Source organism: Macaca mulatta, chromosome 3, assembly GCF_049350105.2.
Source record: "Macaca mulatta isolate MMU2019108-1 chromosome 3, T2T-MMU8v2.0, whole genome shotgun sequence".
Taxonomy (NCBI): Eukaryota; Metazoa; Chordata; class Mammalia; order Primates; family Cercopithecidae; genus Macaca; species Macaca mulatta.
Window position 1 is genome coordinate 7,202,696 of NC_133408.1, and position 19,697 is coordinate 7,222,392.

Genomic DNA, 19,697 nt, shown 5'->3' on the forward strand with positions numbered 1-19,697 from the left:
CCATTTTGATGGGAACCACCTGTTGCAGGGATTCTACTTGATCTCCTTATTCAGTGTGAAAGGTCCCCTTAGGAACATTATCAGTTTCTCTCGTCTCTTCAGTGGGGCTAGAGACCAGTTGCTGAGAAATCTAAACCAGAAACATGGGAAAGGAAGGCACAGCCACAGTCTCTGCCATTGTGAGCTCAAGTGAGACCAATATACAAGCTGTCATTAGGGTGTGGAGACAGCAGGGAAAGTATCTTCCCTTCTCCTGTCCTCAGATGCAAATTCTGAAGTTTCCTGCTTAAGGCCTGCGGAGATGGCTGACCTGTTCAGCTCCCATGTAGGTTCTTGGGTCAGGGAGTTAGCAGCTTCTCTCTAGAACACATCCTTGGCCCAAATATTGAGCTTCCTCCAGGAAGATGCTCACCCCAGAGCTTTCCCCTCAAGTCCCCAGACACTCAGGCCAGAGAAGAAAAATGCCCTGGGAGAATCTTTCAGGGCCTGAATCCCATTCTTCCATCCCACCCAACTCCTCCAGGCCAGAAGCAGGCAGCATGGCAGGTTCATCCAAATCACCATCTTCCCAGAACTCTTCTAGGACCTTCGTAGTCTGTTTCATTATTGCTAAAATCCTTTTTTTTTACATAGTTGTGTATAAATCCTTCATATGAATTGTATCACAGTCATTATAACAGCATATCATATCTGTGCCATTTCCTCCTTGCGTGGAAACCCTCTGAGGAGAGTGGCATTTTAATTCTGTGCTGTCTTACTGCACTAACCTGATGTATTTATTTAAATAACATTAAATGATATTAACAGTGTGTTGTGTTTCTGGACCAGAATGTAACCACCCTTAAAGAAAAACCTGCAGTATTCCTATTCTCTTTGTAGCCTCAGACATGTGCAGTGAGCAAAGACTTCAAATGCCATGTCCCTGGAGCACTCCTTGTTTACATTCATATTAAGTCCCTGGGAACACAAGGAATTTATTTAGCACCGTGAGAGTTGTCTGCTTCTGTGGTTGTTCTACTGTGATTTCTTTGAATAATTTATCAGCTACTTAACACTCATCAAATTTGGCTTTTTATGTAGAAACTATCTGTAAGTTCTGTTAGTTTTTTATCTCAGAGTCTGAAATACTGTCATTCCAAATAAATGCTTTTCTCTCTAAACAAGAATTTTAATATTGGAGGAAAGAAAGAAAAACCTGGTGTATCCCGTGACTGCCTTATGGGATCTGTGTGAAGTGTCTGGTGCTTCTCTTTATGAGTCTGGGTGTACTTGAACTCATTGTCTTCCCATACGTACTCACGTTTGCATCATTGCTCCTCTTTCTTTTTCTGTCTCAGGTGCTGGGGTTCCCCAGTTCCAGCCAATTGCCCTAAATGGCCGAATCCAAGTTCTCAGCAATGGGTCGTTGCTGATCAAGCATGTCGTGGAGGAAGACAGTGGCTACTACCTCTGCAAGGTCAGCAACGATGTGGGCGCAGACGTCAGCAAGTCCATGTACCTCACGGTTAAAAGTAAGAGAGAAGAAATGCTTCGTTTTACCTAGTTTAAATGCATAGGTCTTTGGGGGCTGCCATTTTCAATTGTCTCCATGCATACCTGTTTAAAATCAACACAAAAGGAGACCCATTGGTGTGATATATCTGGGTTTAAAGTTTTGTTGTTCTGGAAACATGATTGAAGAAGATGGTAAACGTCCAGCCAATTGTTGACAGCATGCCCAGGGCCCCTTGTGTGTGGAGCATGAGCCACATTCTTCTCTCCCTTTGGTTCTCACAGCCATTGGTATGGGCTCTGGGCAACCTAGCAGATGAGTAGGTCTTTGCCTTTAACACCCACATTGCTACCCTGTTGATTTTCCTGTGGAAAAACCTAATACGTGGTCTCAGATGTGCTCTTTACAAAGCCTTTTGTCATGCTTTTTGTTATTTGCAAGCTGGCTTGTCCATGGATTTCCTTTTAAGGACCATTTTAAAATCAAGTGACTAGTAAACAACTACACAACAGAAATGTCTAGGACTAGGCTTAATGCTGGCGCTGCTGGCCCAATATATACAAAAAGGTGCTTTATAATGAAATTATTTTCATACATTGGTCACTGGCAACCAAGGAAAGGATATAAAGTGAACCAGTTTTACTGAGTCATGCTTATTAAGATGGTGCATCTTAGTTTACAGTGAATGGCTTATGCCCATTTGTGTAATTTTCCATTGAATGAACTGTGATTTCTTCTTGATTACAAGGCTTTATTCAGACTCCCCTCTCATTTTTTTTTTTTTTTCTGAGGCAGAGGTTCACTCTGTTGCCCAGGCTGGAGTGCAGTGGCGCCATCAAAGCTCACTGCAGCCTTGAACTCCTAAACTCAAGGGATTCTCCTACCTCAGATTTCTTAGTAGCTAAGACTAGTGGTGTATGCCACTGAGTCCAACTGTTTTTGTTTTTTTTTTACATGTTTTGTAAAGATGAGGGTCTCACTTTGTTGCCCAGGCTGGTCTCAAACTCCTTGCCTCGAGTGATCCTCCCCTCTTGGCCTCCCAGAGCACTGGGATTACAGGCATGAGCCACCATGCCTGGCCCTCGGATTTCTTCTTTTTTTTAACTTTAATTCTGCTATGAATAGTTTGGAAAAGTCTCTACCATATGATTTATTAGAAGGATGGGATTTAAAAGTGACATTCAGAGGTGTGTGTATTTGTGTGTGTATGATAGTGAAAGGCTAGCTAAACAGACAAGTATCCATCCTCACTCACTGAATTTATTTTAGTTAGTCCACTATTTCTGACAGAACAATAAAAACATCCAAGTGTTTATTTATTAAACTTTTATATTGTGAAATAGATTATAATTATGAAATGGGGTTGTTTTGGAATATATTTTGCACATACTCAATACCTAGTTTTTGACTTTTAAATCATATGCTCTGGAGGAAATGATGTGCAAGAATTTGATAGCAAATTGTGATATCATTTAAATCCAGAGCTGAAATGGTAATTTTTAAAAGTTATAAATTGATGAACTAATATGGAAACCTAAAATTGGAGGAGCAGTGTTGACCAGAGTTGGTCCATCTTTCCCCAATGAAAGGGGTGTATTTTGCAGTTATTTTAATAGATTTTAAATGTATAAGATAATTTTCTAATCCATAAACACATATCTAGGACCTAATATATATAAAACCCTATGAAGGATACAAGTACAATCAACCATGGACCTTACCCTCATGAGTGACAGGCCTTGTGTTTTGGAAGGGGAGATAACCAGGAAGAAGGTAGAAGCCACTGATTATAATGCAGGGTGAAGAGTCACATGGATCATGTCTGTGACATTCAGAGGAGGATGGGGGAATTAAGGAAATGTCAGCTTGGGGGAATTAAAGAAAGCTTCATGGAAAATAGGCTTCAAGAATAGAAGATGCCCCCACATGTCCTCTCTCCAGATCTCTGTACTCAGTGGTAGTTGTACAGCATCAGGGAGGACTAAGGAGATGAGCTGGCCCCTGCCCTCTGGGAGCTTTTGCTCTCTGGGGATAATTGGGTGGGTATATGTCCAGTTCCTGTCTGGCAGAATACACAATTGGTAGAACAGAGCCCGGAACACCAGCGTGCATGGAAGAGGGTGTGATTTGCTTCTGTTTGTAGAATCAGTGACCATGTGCAATGAACTGAATGTCTGTGACCCTTCAATGTCCGTATGTTGAAATCTTACCCCCAATGTGATGATATTAGAAGCTGAGGCCTTTGAGAAGTGATTGGGTCACAAAGGGGGAGCCCTCAGGGATGGAATTAGTGTCCTTATCGAAGGGACCCCAGAGAGCCCTCCTGTTCTCTGTTTCTACCATGGAAGGATACACAGGAAGGTGGCGACCTAGAGGAGGATGCTAGAACCTGCCCCTGCTGGTAACCCCATCTCAGACTTCCGGCCTTAGAACTGTGAGGAATACATTTCCGTTGTTGGGAAGCCACCAACGTGTGGCGCTTTGTTACAGCAGCCTCAGTTGACTAAGAAACTATGGAATGAAAAGCTGCAGCATCTGAATTCAGTCTTAAAGACACAAGGGGCTTCAAAAGGCAGGACTGTTGAGGCTAGAGAGGGTGTTCCGGGGAGAGGAGGCAGAGAAAGCAGGTACGAGAAACTGAAAGATGCCAGGCAAGAGTAACTCTCTGTTCGAATGTTCTGCGGTACATGGAGGAGATGGGAGAGGAGAACGTTCAAAGTGAACACAGTTCAAAGAGAGATGATGGAGTTGGCCACATTTTAGATTCTTAACCTAATACGAGCTAATCACGGAGAGGTGGATTTAAATAAGTTAAATGCACCTCTCCGTGGCTGTTTGTTTTAGTTTACCTCTCTGGGCCTAGTAAATAGGAAGAACTATGCCATCTTCATAGAGTGATGAAAATTAAACAGAGTAACACATGTGAAAACACATTGTATGATATAAGATGTTCTAAATAAGTATTCCAATACATACCTAGAGTAAGTGATTCTTTGGTTGGAAAGAAAGAGAAAATATATTGATGGTGCCATGCATAGGAGCATTTCCAGAAAGTTGTTCTGAAAAAAGTTTAAAAGGCCACAGGCTAGGAAAGGGGAAAAAGAAAGAGGACCTCCATGGCCCATGGGGAGGCATTTTCATCCTTGTGTAATAGTCAGCCAAAGCTCAGCCCTGGAGTGGTGTCTTTAGAAACTCTAATGGCCAATGTCTTTTTCCTAACCCTGGTTGTTTAATAACAATCAGTAAAGTGTTTGAGGATCTCAAACTGAAAAAAAAAAAAAAATTAGATATAAAGGAGAGTTTACTGGTCTAAATAAACACATTAAGTACTTTCCCCTTTCTATAAGTCATTTTTAAAAATGAGCTGCAAATATTTCTAAATTCAATAGGGAAGACCTTGCTGTCTAATTGGATGACGTCAGGAAATTAAGACAGCTGCTCCTGCAGGAAGTCTGGACTCCCAGGATGGCCTGGTGCTGGCTGTAAACATAATTTAAAGACCCAGACTCTCCTGATGGGACCTGCTTCTGGGGACTCATACTGTGGGATCCTGCGAACCCAGCACGGATGAGTCTTCTGTATGGGAAATTTTCTTACTGCTTTCAAGAAACAGCACTCCAAAAATAAAGCATTTTAACAATAAACACCCACCACATACACACACGCACACATCTTTTTGTTGTTGTTATTGAATCAAGCATAAGGAAGCCACAGGCAAAGAAGAAAGCCGGCAAGGGTGTATGGAATTGTCATGGAAAGCAATCAGTGGGATGGAAGGTTACTGCATGCAAATCTGTCCAGCTCTGTCGGGGTTCCTGCCTGTGAGTCTACACTGTCATCACAATGCTGGTTTATGTTTTACCCAAAATAATTATCATGTGAGATAACGATTAGGAGCCTTGGCAGAAAAGGCAGAGGGAGTAGGCCCTGCTTGCAATCAAATTTGGCCTCTGGTGATGACATCCTGCCCTATGCTCCAGGCCAGTCAGGGGCTGCAGAAACTATACCACATATGTGCTCCTTCCCCCAACCAGGAACTGTTTGAGGCCCAGGGAATGCCTTTATGTTTAAAAAAAAAAAAGAAAAAAGAAAAAAATAGCTCTGCCAATCGAGGAAAATAACGAGACAAGTCTTAATCATTTTAGGATATTTATTTGCCAAAGTTAAGGATGTGCCCGGGAGACAGGTCTATTCCTTTCTCCAAAGGTGATTTTGAGGGCTCCAAATTTAAAGGGGAAAGGACGAGCTATTGAGAAGCACACAGTTTTCACATAAACAAAAGGGGCAGAGGAAAACTGGGGAATGTGCATTTTACATGACACAGACAAAACGGGGAGGGGAACATTCAGTTACGCGTTTGTGTCTGGTGGGCGGGGCTACTGCATCTGTAAAGATAAACTATCAAGTTGCATTGCCATGGTGAAGTTTTAACAGCTCACCAGGAATTTCCTTGTGGGCAAAATATGAGGGAAGCGTGTAGCTTTTCATCTTGTAGCCATCTTGTTTAGGAACTAAAAGGTGGAGGCAGGTTTCTGTGACCCAATTCCCAGCTTGGCTTTTCTCTTCAGCTAAATTGAGTTTAGGGTCCCAAAATTTAATTTCCTTTCACAGCTCTGAAAACCACTGAATCTCTTAAATTGATAGCCATCGCTAAGGTTTGTCTCAGATGCCCAAATTACATCCTCCCTGCTCCCAACTTTCTGCCACTGGCCGATCTGAAGCCTCGTGTTTCCAGGAACACTGATTTCAGCATGAACCTGTGGCCCACAGTGAACAAGCAGCTCTGCTTTTGTGGGCTGCTCTGCATCGGTCCTTTCTGATCCCCGCATGCAGGACAAAAGAGCACCGCTTATCAAACAGGAGCAGGCGCTTCCCTGGAGAGTCAGTTACTCTTGGAATCTAATGAACCCCCAAGCTCCCACAGTTAGCCCGTGGGCTCCAGTCCAGCCTAGGTAATGTGGTCTTCCTCCTCCATGCTGAATCCGGGAAGGTCTGTGGGTCGCTATGCCCATCAGATTTCTGTACTGTCAGAATGCAAGTGCATGTGTGTGTACACATACATGTGCAAGCACCAACTCACTCAGCTCTGACCTGACCGTCCACAGGGTCTTGGCTATTTCTGCTATTTCTGGACAGATCTCCATGTTCTGATTTGACCTCAGGCCACTCTCAAGCCCTGCCATTGCCAGGGCAGATATATGGAGCCTGACATATAATAACCCATCTCCTTTCCTGTCAAAAGAATCCGTATCTAGGCCTGGATAATCCAGTCAGCGTCTTTTGCTTTCTGCTCTCACCTGCTGCCACCAGTATGCACAGATCTTTACCCTAACCCCTAGTTAGCTAAATGGAAATCTCCAGTCCCTGTAGCATTGCTCTGGAGGAGGAAGCAGCCCAGCCCCAAGCTGCACCCCATGGTGAAGCTTCGGCCACCTTGAATCAACCCTACATGTTTCCCAGGCTCCTTATCATCACTCAGGCTGCTGAGCCAACCACCTCCCAGCAGACCCCTCCTCCAACACTGGAATTACAATTGAACAGGAGATTTGGATAGGAACACAGGTCCAAACCGTATCAATCATCATTTCTGAATTATAGTTTAAGTCCTTCCCAAACACGACAAATTAGTGCCTGAAATAGAATATGAGGCGTCCCAGATTTACGAACACCCAGCTTATGCATTTTCCTAAATTCACAGTCACCAGCCCCTCCAGGAGCCCCCCAACAATTTATCCTGTGCATATGCAACACTCAATCCCTCCTGCTTCCCTCTCAATTCCAGTTGCCAGATACATCTGCAACTTTGCTGGGAATTTTTCCAAGGAAGGGTCTCCCGCAGAAGCTTCAGAGGGACTGCAGCTGTGCCAGCACTTTGATTTTGCACTTCTGGCCCCCAGAACTGTTTGAGAATAAATTTCTGGAGGCGGAAGCAGAGAATGGGAGAAATCCAGGGAAAGTAAGTGTGGTGGAGGGGACATCGCTTAGTGAAGGAAATCCCTCAGCAGCTGCCACGCCCTTGGTAGGGCCTCCTGAGCTCCACCCAAACAGAAGCATTTCACTTCCCAAGTCTGCCTGAAATTGCACTGGCTAAAGATTGCCTGGAGTGAAAAAGGAATTTGTAAAACAGGAGGGTTCCTATAGCAGATGCAGTTTGTTCCCTGCTCCGATTTCAATTTCCCTCCTTTCTCTGTGCTGAAAGTTGAATTATTTCCCGTCCACCCACTAGATTTATATGTTGAATTCCTAACCTCCAGTACCTTATGTGACCACATTTGGAAATAGTGTCCTTGCACCTAGCAGATGTAATTAGTGAAGATGAGGTTCTACTGAAGTAGGGCTGGATCCCTAATCCCATGTGACCGGTGTCCTTATAAAAAGGGGACAATGTGGATGCAGACACAAATGGAAAACATAGCTGGGCAAAGACAGAGATTGGAGTTATGCTGCCACAGGCCACGAGACACTGGGCCAGGCAACGAAAGGGTCTCCTGTAGAAGCTTCAGAGGGACTCCAGCCCTGCCAGAACTGTCATTTTGGACTTAGCCCCCAGAAAGGTGTGAGAATAGATTGCTGTTGTTTAAGCCCCCCAGTTTGTGCAGTAACTTTGTTCCAGCAGCCCCGGACACTGTACACTCAGTGACAACAGAACTCTTTTGCAGTCTTGTGTTGGAGAGAAGCCTAATGCAAGCCACATCGCCTGCCTAAGCAGGAGAGTCCGAATCCATCAAAGCCACTGGGTGTGAGCCCTGGCCAGGACTCCTCAAAGGCAGCAGCTCCCTTTGAGTTCAGGATGGTCAGATAACCAGGATTTGAACAATGAAATGTAACAACAATTCTTCTGAGGAGTTTCTGGAGAAGGTTTCCATATTCTTAATATGGGACTCTGCAAGAGAGGTTTATCTCATTTAATTCTTGACCCCATAATGTCTGGCAGTACATGAGATCACCTGGGACTTTATTGCCTTTGCTGTGTAGGCCAGCGTGGGTCAGGGTTTTTGCCTTTGCAGCTGGAGGCATCCAAACTAATTAGGTAAGGAGACAGCTGCATCACCAATTCATGGAGTGCAGTTCAGCCACAGTGCTCCCCTCAGTAATCGTGCTGAAATAAATGGCTCTGGGGGAATAAGGAGTTTGATCTGGGTTGAGAAGCTATAGGGATTTGCAGTGCATGCTTTGGGCTGGGGAAGAACAACTCCGTGGGAGGACAGTTGAAGGTGGATGGCAGCTCTTGGACCTGGGCACATCTGCTGGCTCACAGCAGGGAGGTCAGTACCTGGTGAGGGAGAAGGATAAACAGCCTTTTAAAAAAATTACTGGGGCCAGTAAAAATCTTATTTTTCCCTTTTACTGTTCCCGTCCTCCTCCTCCTCCTCCTCTTGCCTCTCCTCCTCTTCATTCTTCTGTTCTGAGGCTCTCCTCTACCAGGCAACTGAAATGTTATATATATTTTTAAACTTTGGGGTAATTGTGGCTATTTCAATGTTTTTTAGTTGATTTAAGGTCCTTCTGTTCCATGGCCTTCCCCTGTGGCCACAATGTTCTGAGCCCTCAATCAGCCGTGACCTTCCACACTGGCATCTGCTGAGACATCTGCACCACCACTTGGTCCTTGGCTGTGGGGTCCCTGCTTAGCTCCCTTCACATCTCCTCCTGTCTTCTGGCTGCCCCTGGCCAGATCCGCCCATTTGCCCATCAGCAGGGTTCATTGAGCGCTCCCTAGTGTCAAGAATTGGTCTACATCCTGTGCACTCTGAACAAGACCAAGTATTAGTTCACTGTTATGGAGCACATACTCCCTTGAGGAGAAAGACATGCAGACGGGTACATAACAGAATGCCTGGCAGGGGTAGAGTGATAAAAGAAACCAAGGTGTGCATACGTCTTGGAGAAAGCATTCCAGGCAAATGAAATAGCAAGGGCAAAGGCTGAAGGGAGAAGTTGGTTATGTCTGTGGAGTGGCAAGGACCCTGTTTGCTTGGAATGTATGTATGTGTGTATTTGTACATATGTGTGTATGTACACATGCATATGTTTGTGTGTGCACACATACAGTATACATAGACCCACACAATCCAGATTTTTTTTTTTTTTTTTTGAGATGGAGTTTCTCTCTTGTTGCCCAGGCTGGAGTGCAACGGTGCCATCTCAGCTCACTGTAACCTCCACCTCCTGGGTTCAAGTGATTTTCCTGCCTCAGCCTCCCAAGTAGCTGGGCTTCAGGCACCTACCACCATGCCCGTCTAATTTTTGTATTTTAGTAGAGATGTGGTTTCACCATGTTGGCCAGGCTGGTCTCAAACTCCTGACCTCAATGATCTGCCTGCCTCAGCCTCCCAAAGTGTTGGGATTACAGGAATAACCCACCATGCCTGGCCCACAATCCAGATTTTATGTTATATAGTTATGTTTTGCATAACAATATTTTGGTCAATGATGGACCACATCTATGACAGGGCCCTTAAGATTATAATGGAGCTATAATGGACAACATCCATCTAATGTATGTTATAATGGACAACATCCTAACATTATTACTTAATGCATGACTCTCTTGTTTGTGGTGATGCTTACATAACAAACCTACTGCCCTGCCAGTGTACAAAAGCAGAGCACACATTATATACACTATAAAATACTTGATAATAATAATAAATGACTATTTGTGGTTTATGTATTTACTATTTGTTTATAATTATTTTAGTCTACTCCTTCTACTTATAAAAAAAAAGTTAACTGTAAAACAGCTCAGGCAGGTCCTTCAGGAGGTGTTCAGAGAAGGCATTGTTATCATAGGAGATGACAGCTCCATGTGTAATACTGCCCTGAAGACAGCCAGCATGGAGGTGGAAGACAGTAATACTGATGACCCTGAACCTGTGTAGGCTCAACCTAATGTGTGCATCTGTCTTAGTTTCTAACGAAAAAGCTAAAAAAAAAAATCATTTTTAATACAAAAAAAACCTTATAGAAAAAGAATTTAAAGAAAGAAAATAAATATTGTCGTGCAGCTGTACAAGGTGTTTGTGTTTTAAGCTACATGTTGTTACAAAACAGTCAAACATTAAAACAATTTAAAAGCTTATAAGGTAAAATGTTGCAGTAAGCTAAGTTTAATATTGAATAAAGACAGTGTTCTATAAATGTAGGGTAGCTGAAGTGTCCAGTGTTTATAAAGTGTGCAGTAATGGGTAGTAATTTCCTAGACCTTCCCATTCACTCACCACTTACTCCCTAACTCACTTAGAGAAACCTCCCGTTCTGCAAGCTCCATTCGTAGTAAGTGCCCTACACACGTGTACCATTTTTATCTTTTATACCATGTTGTTACTGTACCTTTTCTATGCTTAGATATGTTTAAATATACAAATGCTCACCCTCGTATTACAGTTGCCTGCACTATTTGGTATGGTAGCATGCTGTACAGGCTTGTAGTCTAGGAACAATAGGCTGTACCATATAGCCTAGGTGTGTAGCAAGCTATCCCATGTTTGTGTAAGTGCACTCTATGTTGTTCACACAAGGACGAAATTGCCTAATGGACATATTTCTTAGTACACATTCCTGTCGTTAAGGCATAACTGTATGTGGAAAGGTTAGTCTATCCTGACTCTTTGCCATTACAACAAGGATGAAACATTTAATTCTACTTTACAGTTTGATCTACAGGTTAAAATTTCTTAGGTAGATAAATGTAACAGGTTTTTCTTATAGCATGCTTACAAAATAATTATCTCTCCCAAGAGTATGAATATTCTATATTTGTCATTTAACTCTCTATGCTTAAGGAATTTATTGTGATGGAAATTATGAGTAGGAACTAATATCTTTTCCAAATTATGAGCAGGAGCTAATATCTTTAAATGGTTAGTTAATTGTTCTAACATAATTTGTTGAACAGCCCATCCAGTCCTTATATTTTGAAAGGGCAGTTTTGTTTTAGGATAAGATATTTTAGAAAATGGGCAGTCAAGTAAAACTTGGTTAGTTCTGCCAAATAGTAGCTGTGTACCATGGGCAAGTTACTTAATCTCTCTGTGCCTTTGATATTTAATTCTCAGATTACCTCAGAGTACTGTTACAAGGCTTAAATGAGTAAATGTAGAAATATAAATTTTCTGGAACAAGGGAATGAAGTTGGGTCCCTCCTCACACCACTTACAAAAATTAATCAAAAACAAATTGTATGCCTGAATTTGAGCTAAAACTATAGAACCTTTAGAAGAAAATACTGGAGTAAATCTTTGTGTCTGTGAGGTAGGCAATGGTTTCCTAGCTATCACACCAAAGGCATATGCAACAAAAGGGAAACTACATGATTTGGACTCTGTAAATATTAAAGCATTCTATGCATCAGTAAAATGAAAGGGCAATCTGGAGAATGGGAGAAAATATTTGTAAATCACATATCTGATAGGGAAATTATATCCAGAACTCTTACAACCCAACAATGGAAAAACAACCCAGTTTAAAAAATGGACAAAGGATTTGGAAGGACATTTATCTGAAGAAGATATCCCAACGGTCAAAGATGCACCACATCGTTAGTGATGAGGAAACTACTAATCAAAACCACAATGAGATATCACTTCACACTCACTAGGATGGCTAAAATATTTTTAAAAACATAGCCATTATTGAAGAGATTGTGGAGACATTGGGACACTCATACATGGCAGATGGGAATAGAAAATGGGGCAGCCACTTGAGCAGCAATTTGACCATTTCTCAAAAAGTCTAAAAACATAGAGTTGTCTTATGACCCATGAATTCTACTCTTAGGTATATACCTAAGATAAATTTGTCCACACGAAACAGGTATATGAATGTTTATAGGTACGTTATTCGTAATTGCTAAAAAGTGGAAATGACCCAAATGCCCATCAACTAGTGAATGGATAACAGAATGTGGTATGTCCTATAATGGAATATTATTCAGTCATACAAATGAATGCGGTAGAGATACATGCTACAACACAGATGAACCTTGAAAACATTCTGCTAAGTGAAAAAAGCTAGGCGCAAATGACCATGTATTATTTAATTCAATTTATATGAAATGCCTCAAATAGGAATATTCACAGAGGCAGAAAGTAGATTAGTGTTTGCCGGGGACTGGGAGGAAGGGCAATGGTAGTCATTGCCAATGAGTATAAGGTTCCATTTGGGGTGATCAAAATGTTCTGGAGTTAGACATTGGTAATAGTTGTACAACTCTGTGAATATACTAAAAACCACTGAGCTGTAGTAAGCATACGAACACAAATTTTATGCTATGTGAATTATACTTAGATAAAACTATTACAAAAAAATAATTCCAGAATGTTTAGCAACTTCTAATGGGGTTGTGTAACTGTTGTTAACAGTTTGAACTTTGAAGTCAGATAATCTGCTTTCAAATCCCAGTTCCACTGCCTCTTAGTTATGTAAACTTGGGCGAAGTTTTTGAACCTTTCCAAGCTTCATGTTCCTCAACTGCAAAATGGAGTTATGAGGATTAAATAAGATATTTTGACAGCAGAGTGCCTTGCCAAAGAAAAAATATAAGCTCTTAATTAGTGGAAGCTTTCATGCTCACATCCCAAATGCTCAGGTATACATTTGCATTTATTTTTCTTTAATGTCCACACCAGCATCATGTGATTTAAATAAATTGTATCTTCATAATATGTTAAGGTTATGATACGGAAAGATCTGCCTTTCCCTCCACCTATAACCTTTCCCCTTAACTGTTACTTGTTTTTTCTTTGTTTTTAAATTTTTTCTGTTTCAGTAGCTTTAGGGGTACAAGTGGCTTTGGTGACATAGATGAATTGTTTAGTGGTAAAGTCTAGGATTTTAATGCACCCATCATCTGAGTAGTGTACATTGTACTCAATATATCGTTTTCTATCCCTCACCTCCCTCCCACCCTCCCCACTTCTAAGTCTCCTGAGTCCATTATAGCACTCTGTATGCCTTTGTGTGCCCAAAGCTTAGCTCCTACTTATAAATGAGAACGTAAATTATTTGATTTTTCAATTCCTGAATTGCTTCACTTAGAATAATGGCCTCTAGTTCCATCTAAGTTGCTGCACAAGACATTATTTCATTATTTTTATGGTTCAGTAGTACTTCATGATGTGTGTGTATATATGTGTGTGTGAAAATTTCAAGATGACATATATGTAACATATATATACAAGATATATATAACATCTTTATATATAAAATTTCAAGAATATATATATAATCTTCATCCATTCCTCAGTTAATGGACACTTAGGTTGATTCCATATCTTTGCAATTGTGAATTGTGCTGTGATAAACATAGACATGCAGGTGTCTTTTTGATATAGTGACTTCTTTTCCTTTGGATGGATACCCAGTAGTGGGATTGCTGGATTAAATGGTAGATCTACTTTTAGTTATTTGAGAAACCTCCATACTGTTTTCTGTAGAGATTGTGCTAATTTACTTTCCCACCAGCAGTGTGTAAGTGTTCCTTTTGCAATACATCCATGCCAACATCTATTGTTTGTTAACTTTTTAGTAATGGCTATTCTGGCTAGGGTAAGGTCGTATCTCATTGTGGTTTTAATTGGCATTTCCCTAATGATTGGTGATGTTAAGCAGGTTTTCACATGGTTTTGGCCATTTGTATATCTTCTTTTGAGAAATATCCATTCAGGTCCTTTGCCCACTTTTTAATGGGATTATTTATTTTTCTTGCTGATTTGAGTTTGTAGATTGCAGGTATTAGTACTTTGTCAGATGCGTAATTTTCAAATATTTACTTCCATTCTGTAGGTTGTCTGTTTACTTTGACGATTATTTATTTTGCTGTGCAGAAGCTTTTAAATTAGGTCCCATGTATTTACTTTTGTTTTTGTTGTATTTGCTTTTGGGGTCCTAGACATAATTCTTTTCCCAGGCCAATGTCCAAAAGAGTTTTTCCTAGGTATTCTTCTAGAATTTTTATAGTTTCAGGTTTTAGATTTAAGTCTTTAATCCACCTTGAGTTAATTTTTGTATCTGGTGAGAGATAGGAATCCGGTTTCATTCTTCTATATCTGGCTATTCGATTTTCCCAGCACCATTTATTGAGTAAGTTATACTGTCCTTATATTATGTGTCTAATCTGTTGTGTTTTTGTATGCGTTGTCAAAGATCAGTCAGTTGTAAGTATTTGGCTTTATTTTTGGGTTCTCTATCCTGTTCTGTTTGTCTATGCATCTACTTTTATATCATTACAATGGTGGTTTTTTTTTAATTACTATAGCCTTGTAGTATCATTTGAAGTTGGGTAATGTGATTCTAAGAGTAAATCTTTTTGATTAGAATTTCTTTGGCTATTCTAGCTCTTTTTTGGTTCCCTATGAATTTTATGATTTTTTTTAATTTTGTGAAAAATGATGTTAGTATTTTGATAGGAATTGCATTGAATCTGCAGATTGCTGAGCAGTATGGTCATTTCCACAATACTGATTCTTTCAATCTATGAACATGGGATGTATTTCCATTTGTTTGTGTCATCTACAATTACTTTCAGCAGTGTTTTGTAGTTCTTGTCGAGATCTTTCACCTCCTTGGTAAAGTATATTTACCAAGTGTTTTAAAAATAAATTGTTTTATTTTCTTTGTAGCTATTATTAAAGGGGTTGAGTTCTTTTTTTTTTTTTTTTTTTTTTTTGAGATGGAGTTTTACTCTGTCACCCATGCTGGAGTGAATGAAGTGGCATGATTTCAGCTCACTGCAACCTCTGCCTCCTGGTTCAGGCGGTTCTCCTGCCTCAGCTTCCCAAGTAGCTGGGATTATAGATGCCCATCACTACACCTGGCTAATTTTTATATTTTTTTCAGTAGAGAGGGGGTTCACCATGTTGGCCAAGCTCGTCTCAAACTCCTGACCTCAGTTGATCTGCCTGCCTTGGCCTCCCAAAGTGCTGGAATTACAGGCATGACCCACCACACCCGACCTGAGATTGTGTTCTGTATTTGATTCTCAGCTTGGTCATTGTTGGTATATAGCAGTGCTTCTGATTTGTGTACATTGATGTTGTACCCTAGGACTTTACTGAATTCATTTATCAGATGTATGAGTCTTTTGGAGGAGTCTTTAGGGTTTTCTAACAGAGGTAGTTTTACTTCCTCTTTTCCTATTTGGATGCCCTTGATTTCTTTCTCTTCCCTGATTTCTCTGGCTAGGACTTCCAGTATTATGATGAATAGAAGTGGTGAAAGTGGGCGTCGTTGTCTTGCTTCAGTTGAATGCTTTCAACTCTTCCCCCATTCAATTCAGTATGAGGTGGGCTCTGGGTTTGTTACACATGGCTTTTCTTATTTTGAGGTATGTTCCTTCTATGCCTAATTTGTTGAGAGTTTTTATCATAAAGGGATATTAGATTTTAGCAAATGTTTTTTCTGCCTCTATTGAGATGATCATATGGTTTTGTTTTTAATTATGTCTATGTGATGAATCACATTTCTTGACTTGCATATGTGGAACCATCCCTGCATCCCTAGAATGAAACTCATTTATTACGGTGAATTATTTTTTTAATGGGCTATTGGATTAGATTTGCTATTGGATTTGGTTTGCTAGTATTGTGTAGAGAATTTTTGCGTCTATATTCATCAGGAATATTGGTCTGTAGTTTTCTTATTTTGTTATATCCTTTCCTGGCTTTGGTATCAGGATGATAATGGCTTTGTAGAATAAGTTAGGCAGGATTCCCTCCTCAGTCTTTTGGAATAATTTCAGTAGGATTGATACCAATTCTTTTTCGGATGTCTGGTAGAATTTGGCTGTGAATCCAACTGGCCCTGGGCTTTGTTTTGTTGGCATTTATTTTTTAATTGCTGATTCAATCTCACTGCTTGTTATTAGTCTCTTCAGGATTTCTATGTCTTCCTGATTTAAGCTACGGGGTTGTATGTTTCCAGGAACTTATTCATTTCCTATAGATTTTCTAGTTTGTGTACATAGTGGTGTTCATAGTAGTCTCAAATGATCCTTTTGCATTTCTGTGGTGTCAGTTGTGATGTCTCAATTTTCATTTCCAATTGAACTTATCTGAATCTTCTTTCTTCTTTTCTTGGTTAATCTAGCTAGTGGCCTATCAATTTTGTTTGTCTCTTCAAATAACCTCCTTGTTGTTTCATTGATCTTTTATAATTTTTTTGTTTCAACTTGATTTAGTTCTGCTCTGATCTTTGTTATTTCTTTTCTTCTGCTAGCTTTGGGTTTGGTTTGTTCTTCTTTCATTCCTTGAAATGTGACGTTAGGTTGTCAACTTGTGATCTTTCAGACTTTTAATGTAGGCATTTAGTGCTATAAACTTTCCTCTTAGCAATACTTTTGCTGTATCCCAGAGATTTTGATAGCTCGTGTCACAGTTATCATTCATTTTGAAAAAAAAATTTAAATTTCCATCTTGATTTGATGGTTAACCCCAAAATCATTCAGAAGTAGATTGCTTAATTTCCATGTATTTGTATAGTTTTGAGGGTTCCTTTTGGAATTGATTTCTGGTTTTATTCCACTATCGTCTGAGGAATACTTGATATGACTGAAATTTTCTTTGCTCTGGTCACATGTTTATTCACCCAGATAAAACTAAACATGATTTTGTCTATTTCAAAAATAACCATTAAGTAATTAAAACTTTGTTTAATTTATAGAATAATTTGATGTGAGGGACCTACTTTTTTACCATATTGACTCATCATATCCAGAAATGAAACTTCTCTTCATTTTCTTTAGTTTTCTGCTAGGTTCCTTAATGAAGAGGCACAGTTTTCTCCATTTTGGACTTAGACATATTTTATTAATTTTTACTGAAGAATTTTGAATTTTGTATGGCATTTTAAAAAGATATCTTGCCTTTTTCTTTTATTTGTATAACCTAAGCACAAGTTCTTATTAATTTAATACTATTGGACTCTTAATTATGTTTGAATGTTTTTGCAAAATTAACAGCCTCATGGTGAGATGGCCAATGGCAAGAAAGCTCCAAGGTGCATGCACATTAGTTTCAACAGGAGCTGCCTGATTCTTTTCATTGAGTCAAGAAATATTTGCTGAGTTCTTACCGTGTGCCAAGCACAGTACTAGGCACAGTCAGCCAAGCCTCTGAGCTGGGATTCCCAAACTGCTGTCCTTGTACCTCGTTTCTATCAATGCCCTCCAGCCAAAGCCCATCAGCTACATACTTGTAGGGTAACAAGTTGGGTTTATTGTTGTCATGAGGTAAAGCGTGCAACATGGGGAGCAATGAGATGCCTTCATAAGAGGGTGTTGGGAAGGATGTGTTATATACTCGGGCAGGTAATTTGGGGGAAGGTTCAAGTAAGTAGCACCTAACTCTGGAGTGATGCTTCCAGAAAGTGGGTGTAATTCTACGATTGGGTATTGTTTTGATTTGTTTTCTGTTGCTATAACTGATTACTTGAGCCTGGGTACTTTAAAAAGAAACTAGACTGATTTCTTACAGTTCGGAGGCTGGGCAAGTTCAAGGTGAAGAGGCTGCAACTGCTAAAGACCTTAATGCTGGTGGGGACTCTCTGCGGAGTCTTTTTGCTGCATAAAGCATGACATGGTGAGGAAGCTGACCTCATCTAAATCTAATTATCTCCTAAATATCCTGCCTCTGAAATACCATGGTTAGACTTCCCACCCTCTTTTGGGGGGTGGGCTTAAACAACAGAAACTTATTTCTCACAGTTATCGAGGCGGAAAAGTCCAAGATCAAGATTCTAGCAAGGTAAGTTTTATTCTGAGGTCTCTTTTCTTGGCTTGTGGGTGGCTGCCATCTCACTGTGCACTTACTTCTTCTTTATGTACACATGGACAGAGAGAAAGAGAATGAGAGGGAGAGAGAGAGAGAGAGAGAGAGAGAGAGAGAGAGAGATAGAAAACACTCAAGTTAACTCTCAGGTGCCTTTTCTTAAAAGGATACTGTTCTCATCTGACTAGACCCTCTCATGACTTCATCCAACTCTAATTACCTCTCAAAAGTAATTACTTCCCCATCTCCAGATACCATCACATTGGTTAGGACTTCAACATCTGAATTTTGGAGAGGCACTGCTATTCCATCTATAACATTAAATTTCTATTTATCAGAGTTATCTAGAGTAACAAAGCCAATAAGATATATATAGAAATAGTGCTGTTTATTAGCATACATATTTATATATCTTTATATTGGTATATATGTATATACTTATATAAGTGTGTGTGTGTGTGTGTGTGTGTATGCGTGTAGAGAGAGAGAGAGAGAGAATAAGTTATTATAAGGAATTGGCTCACGTGATTATGGATGCTAAGAAGTCCCAGGAAAGCGAATGTGTAATTCCAATCTGAAAGCCATGAAGCTCTAGGCCCAAGAAGAGCTGATGTTTCAGTCCAAGTCCAAAGACAGGAAAAGATCAAGGTTCCAGCTCAGCCATCACGCAGGCAGAGTTTCTACATACTCAGTCTTTTTGTTCTTTTCATGTCTTAAATGGATTGGATGAGGCCCATGCACACTAGAAAAGGCAGTCTGTTTGACTCAGCCTACCAGTTTGGCTGTTAATCTTGTTCAGAAACACCCTCACAGACACATATAGAATCATGTTTGACCAAATATGTGGGCAAGATTTCTCACCTCCTTGGTACGGTTATAATTGTGGTTAAGTTTCAGTGTGAGTTTCAGAGGGGACGAACATTCAAACCATAGCAGATATTTAATAAATCTTGTTCATAAGATGAGAGAAATGAAGCCAGGCTAACGCTGTCATGGGTAAAGAAGCAGTGGTCAGTCAGGTTGGATAGGAGAACAGATGTGTTTGGTCATTGCTGTGCTTTCTTTGGACAATGCTCATGCTATTGTCTATGTTCAGACATGATAACGGAGGGGTCTTCTTTTGTCTTGATCCATCTTGGTCACAGAGCTGTTTTGTCTGATGTTAGTGTTTTGTGAAATTGTTTATCTTCAATAAGAGAACACCAAAGCCCAAGTGGGAGTTTCCAGCCAGCTCCTGGATGTTGGGGGCTGTTTTCCAATCTCTAGTTTCATTATTATCATGTAATCATTTTTAATATAATTCATCTTGAAAAGGATGCAGAAGACAATGCATAGTTTTGTTTAGACTTAATTAAGAAGAGAAATTACACATAAGTGCTTTCCTCAAGGGCCACTAGACCAGTCTTATTGCAAACTCAGCCGAAACAAGCTCTTGGCTC

The 19,697-nt window shown here is 40.2% G+C and overlaps 1 protein-coding gene across 1 annotated transcript in view; it reads left to right on the forward strand.

Moving 5' to 3' along the window:
- Positions 1 to 19,697, forward strand: part of DSCAM (DS cell adhesion molecule) — an 831,700-nt gene that overhangs the window by 577,331 nt on the left and 234,672 nt on the right. Inside the window, exon 11 of the mRNA XM_028845317.2 lies at positions 1,338 to 1,511. Coding sequence (XP_028701150.1) covers positions 1,338 to 1,511 — 174 coding nt within the window. The remainder of the gene's footprint in view (positions 1 to 1,337; positions 1,512 to 19,697) is intronic.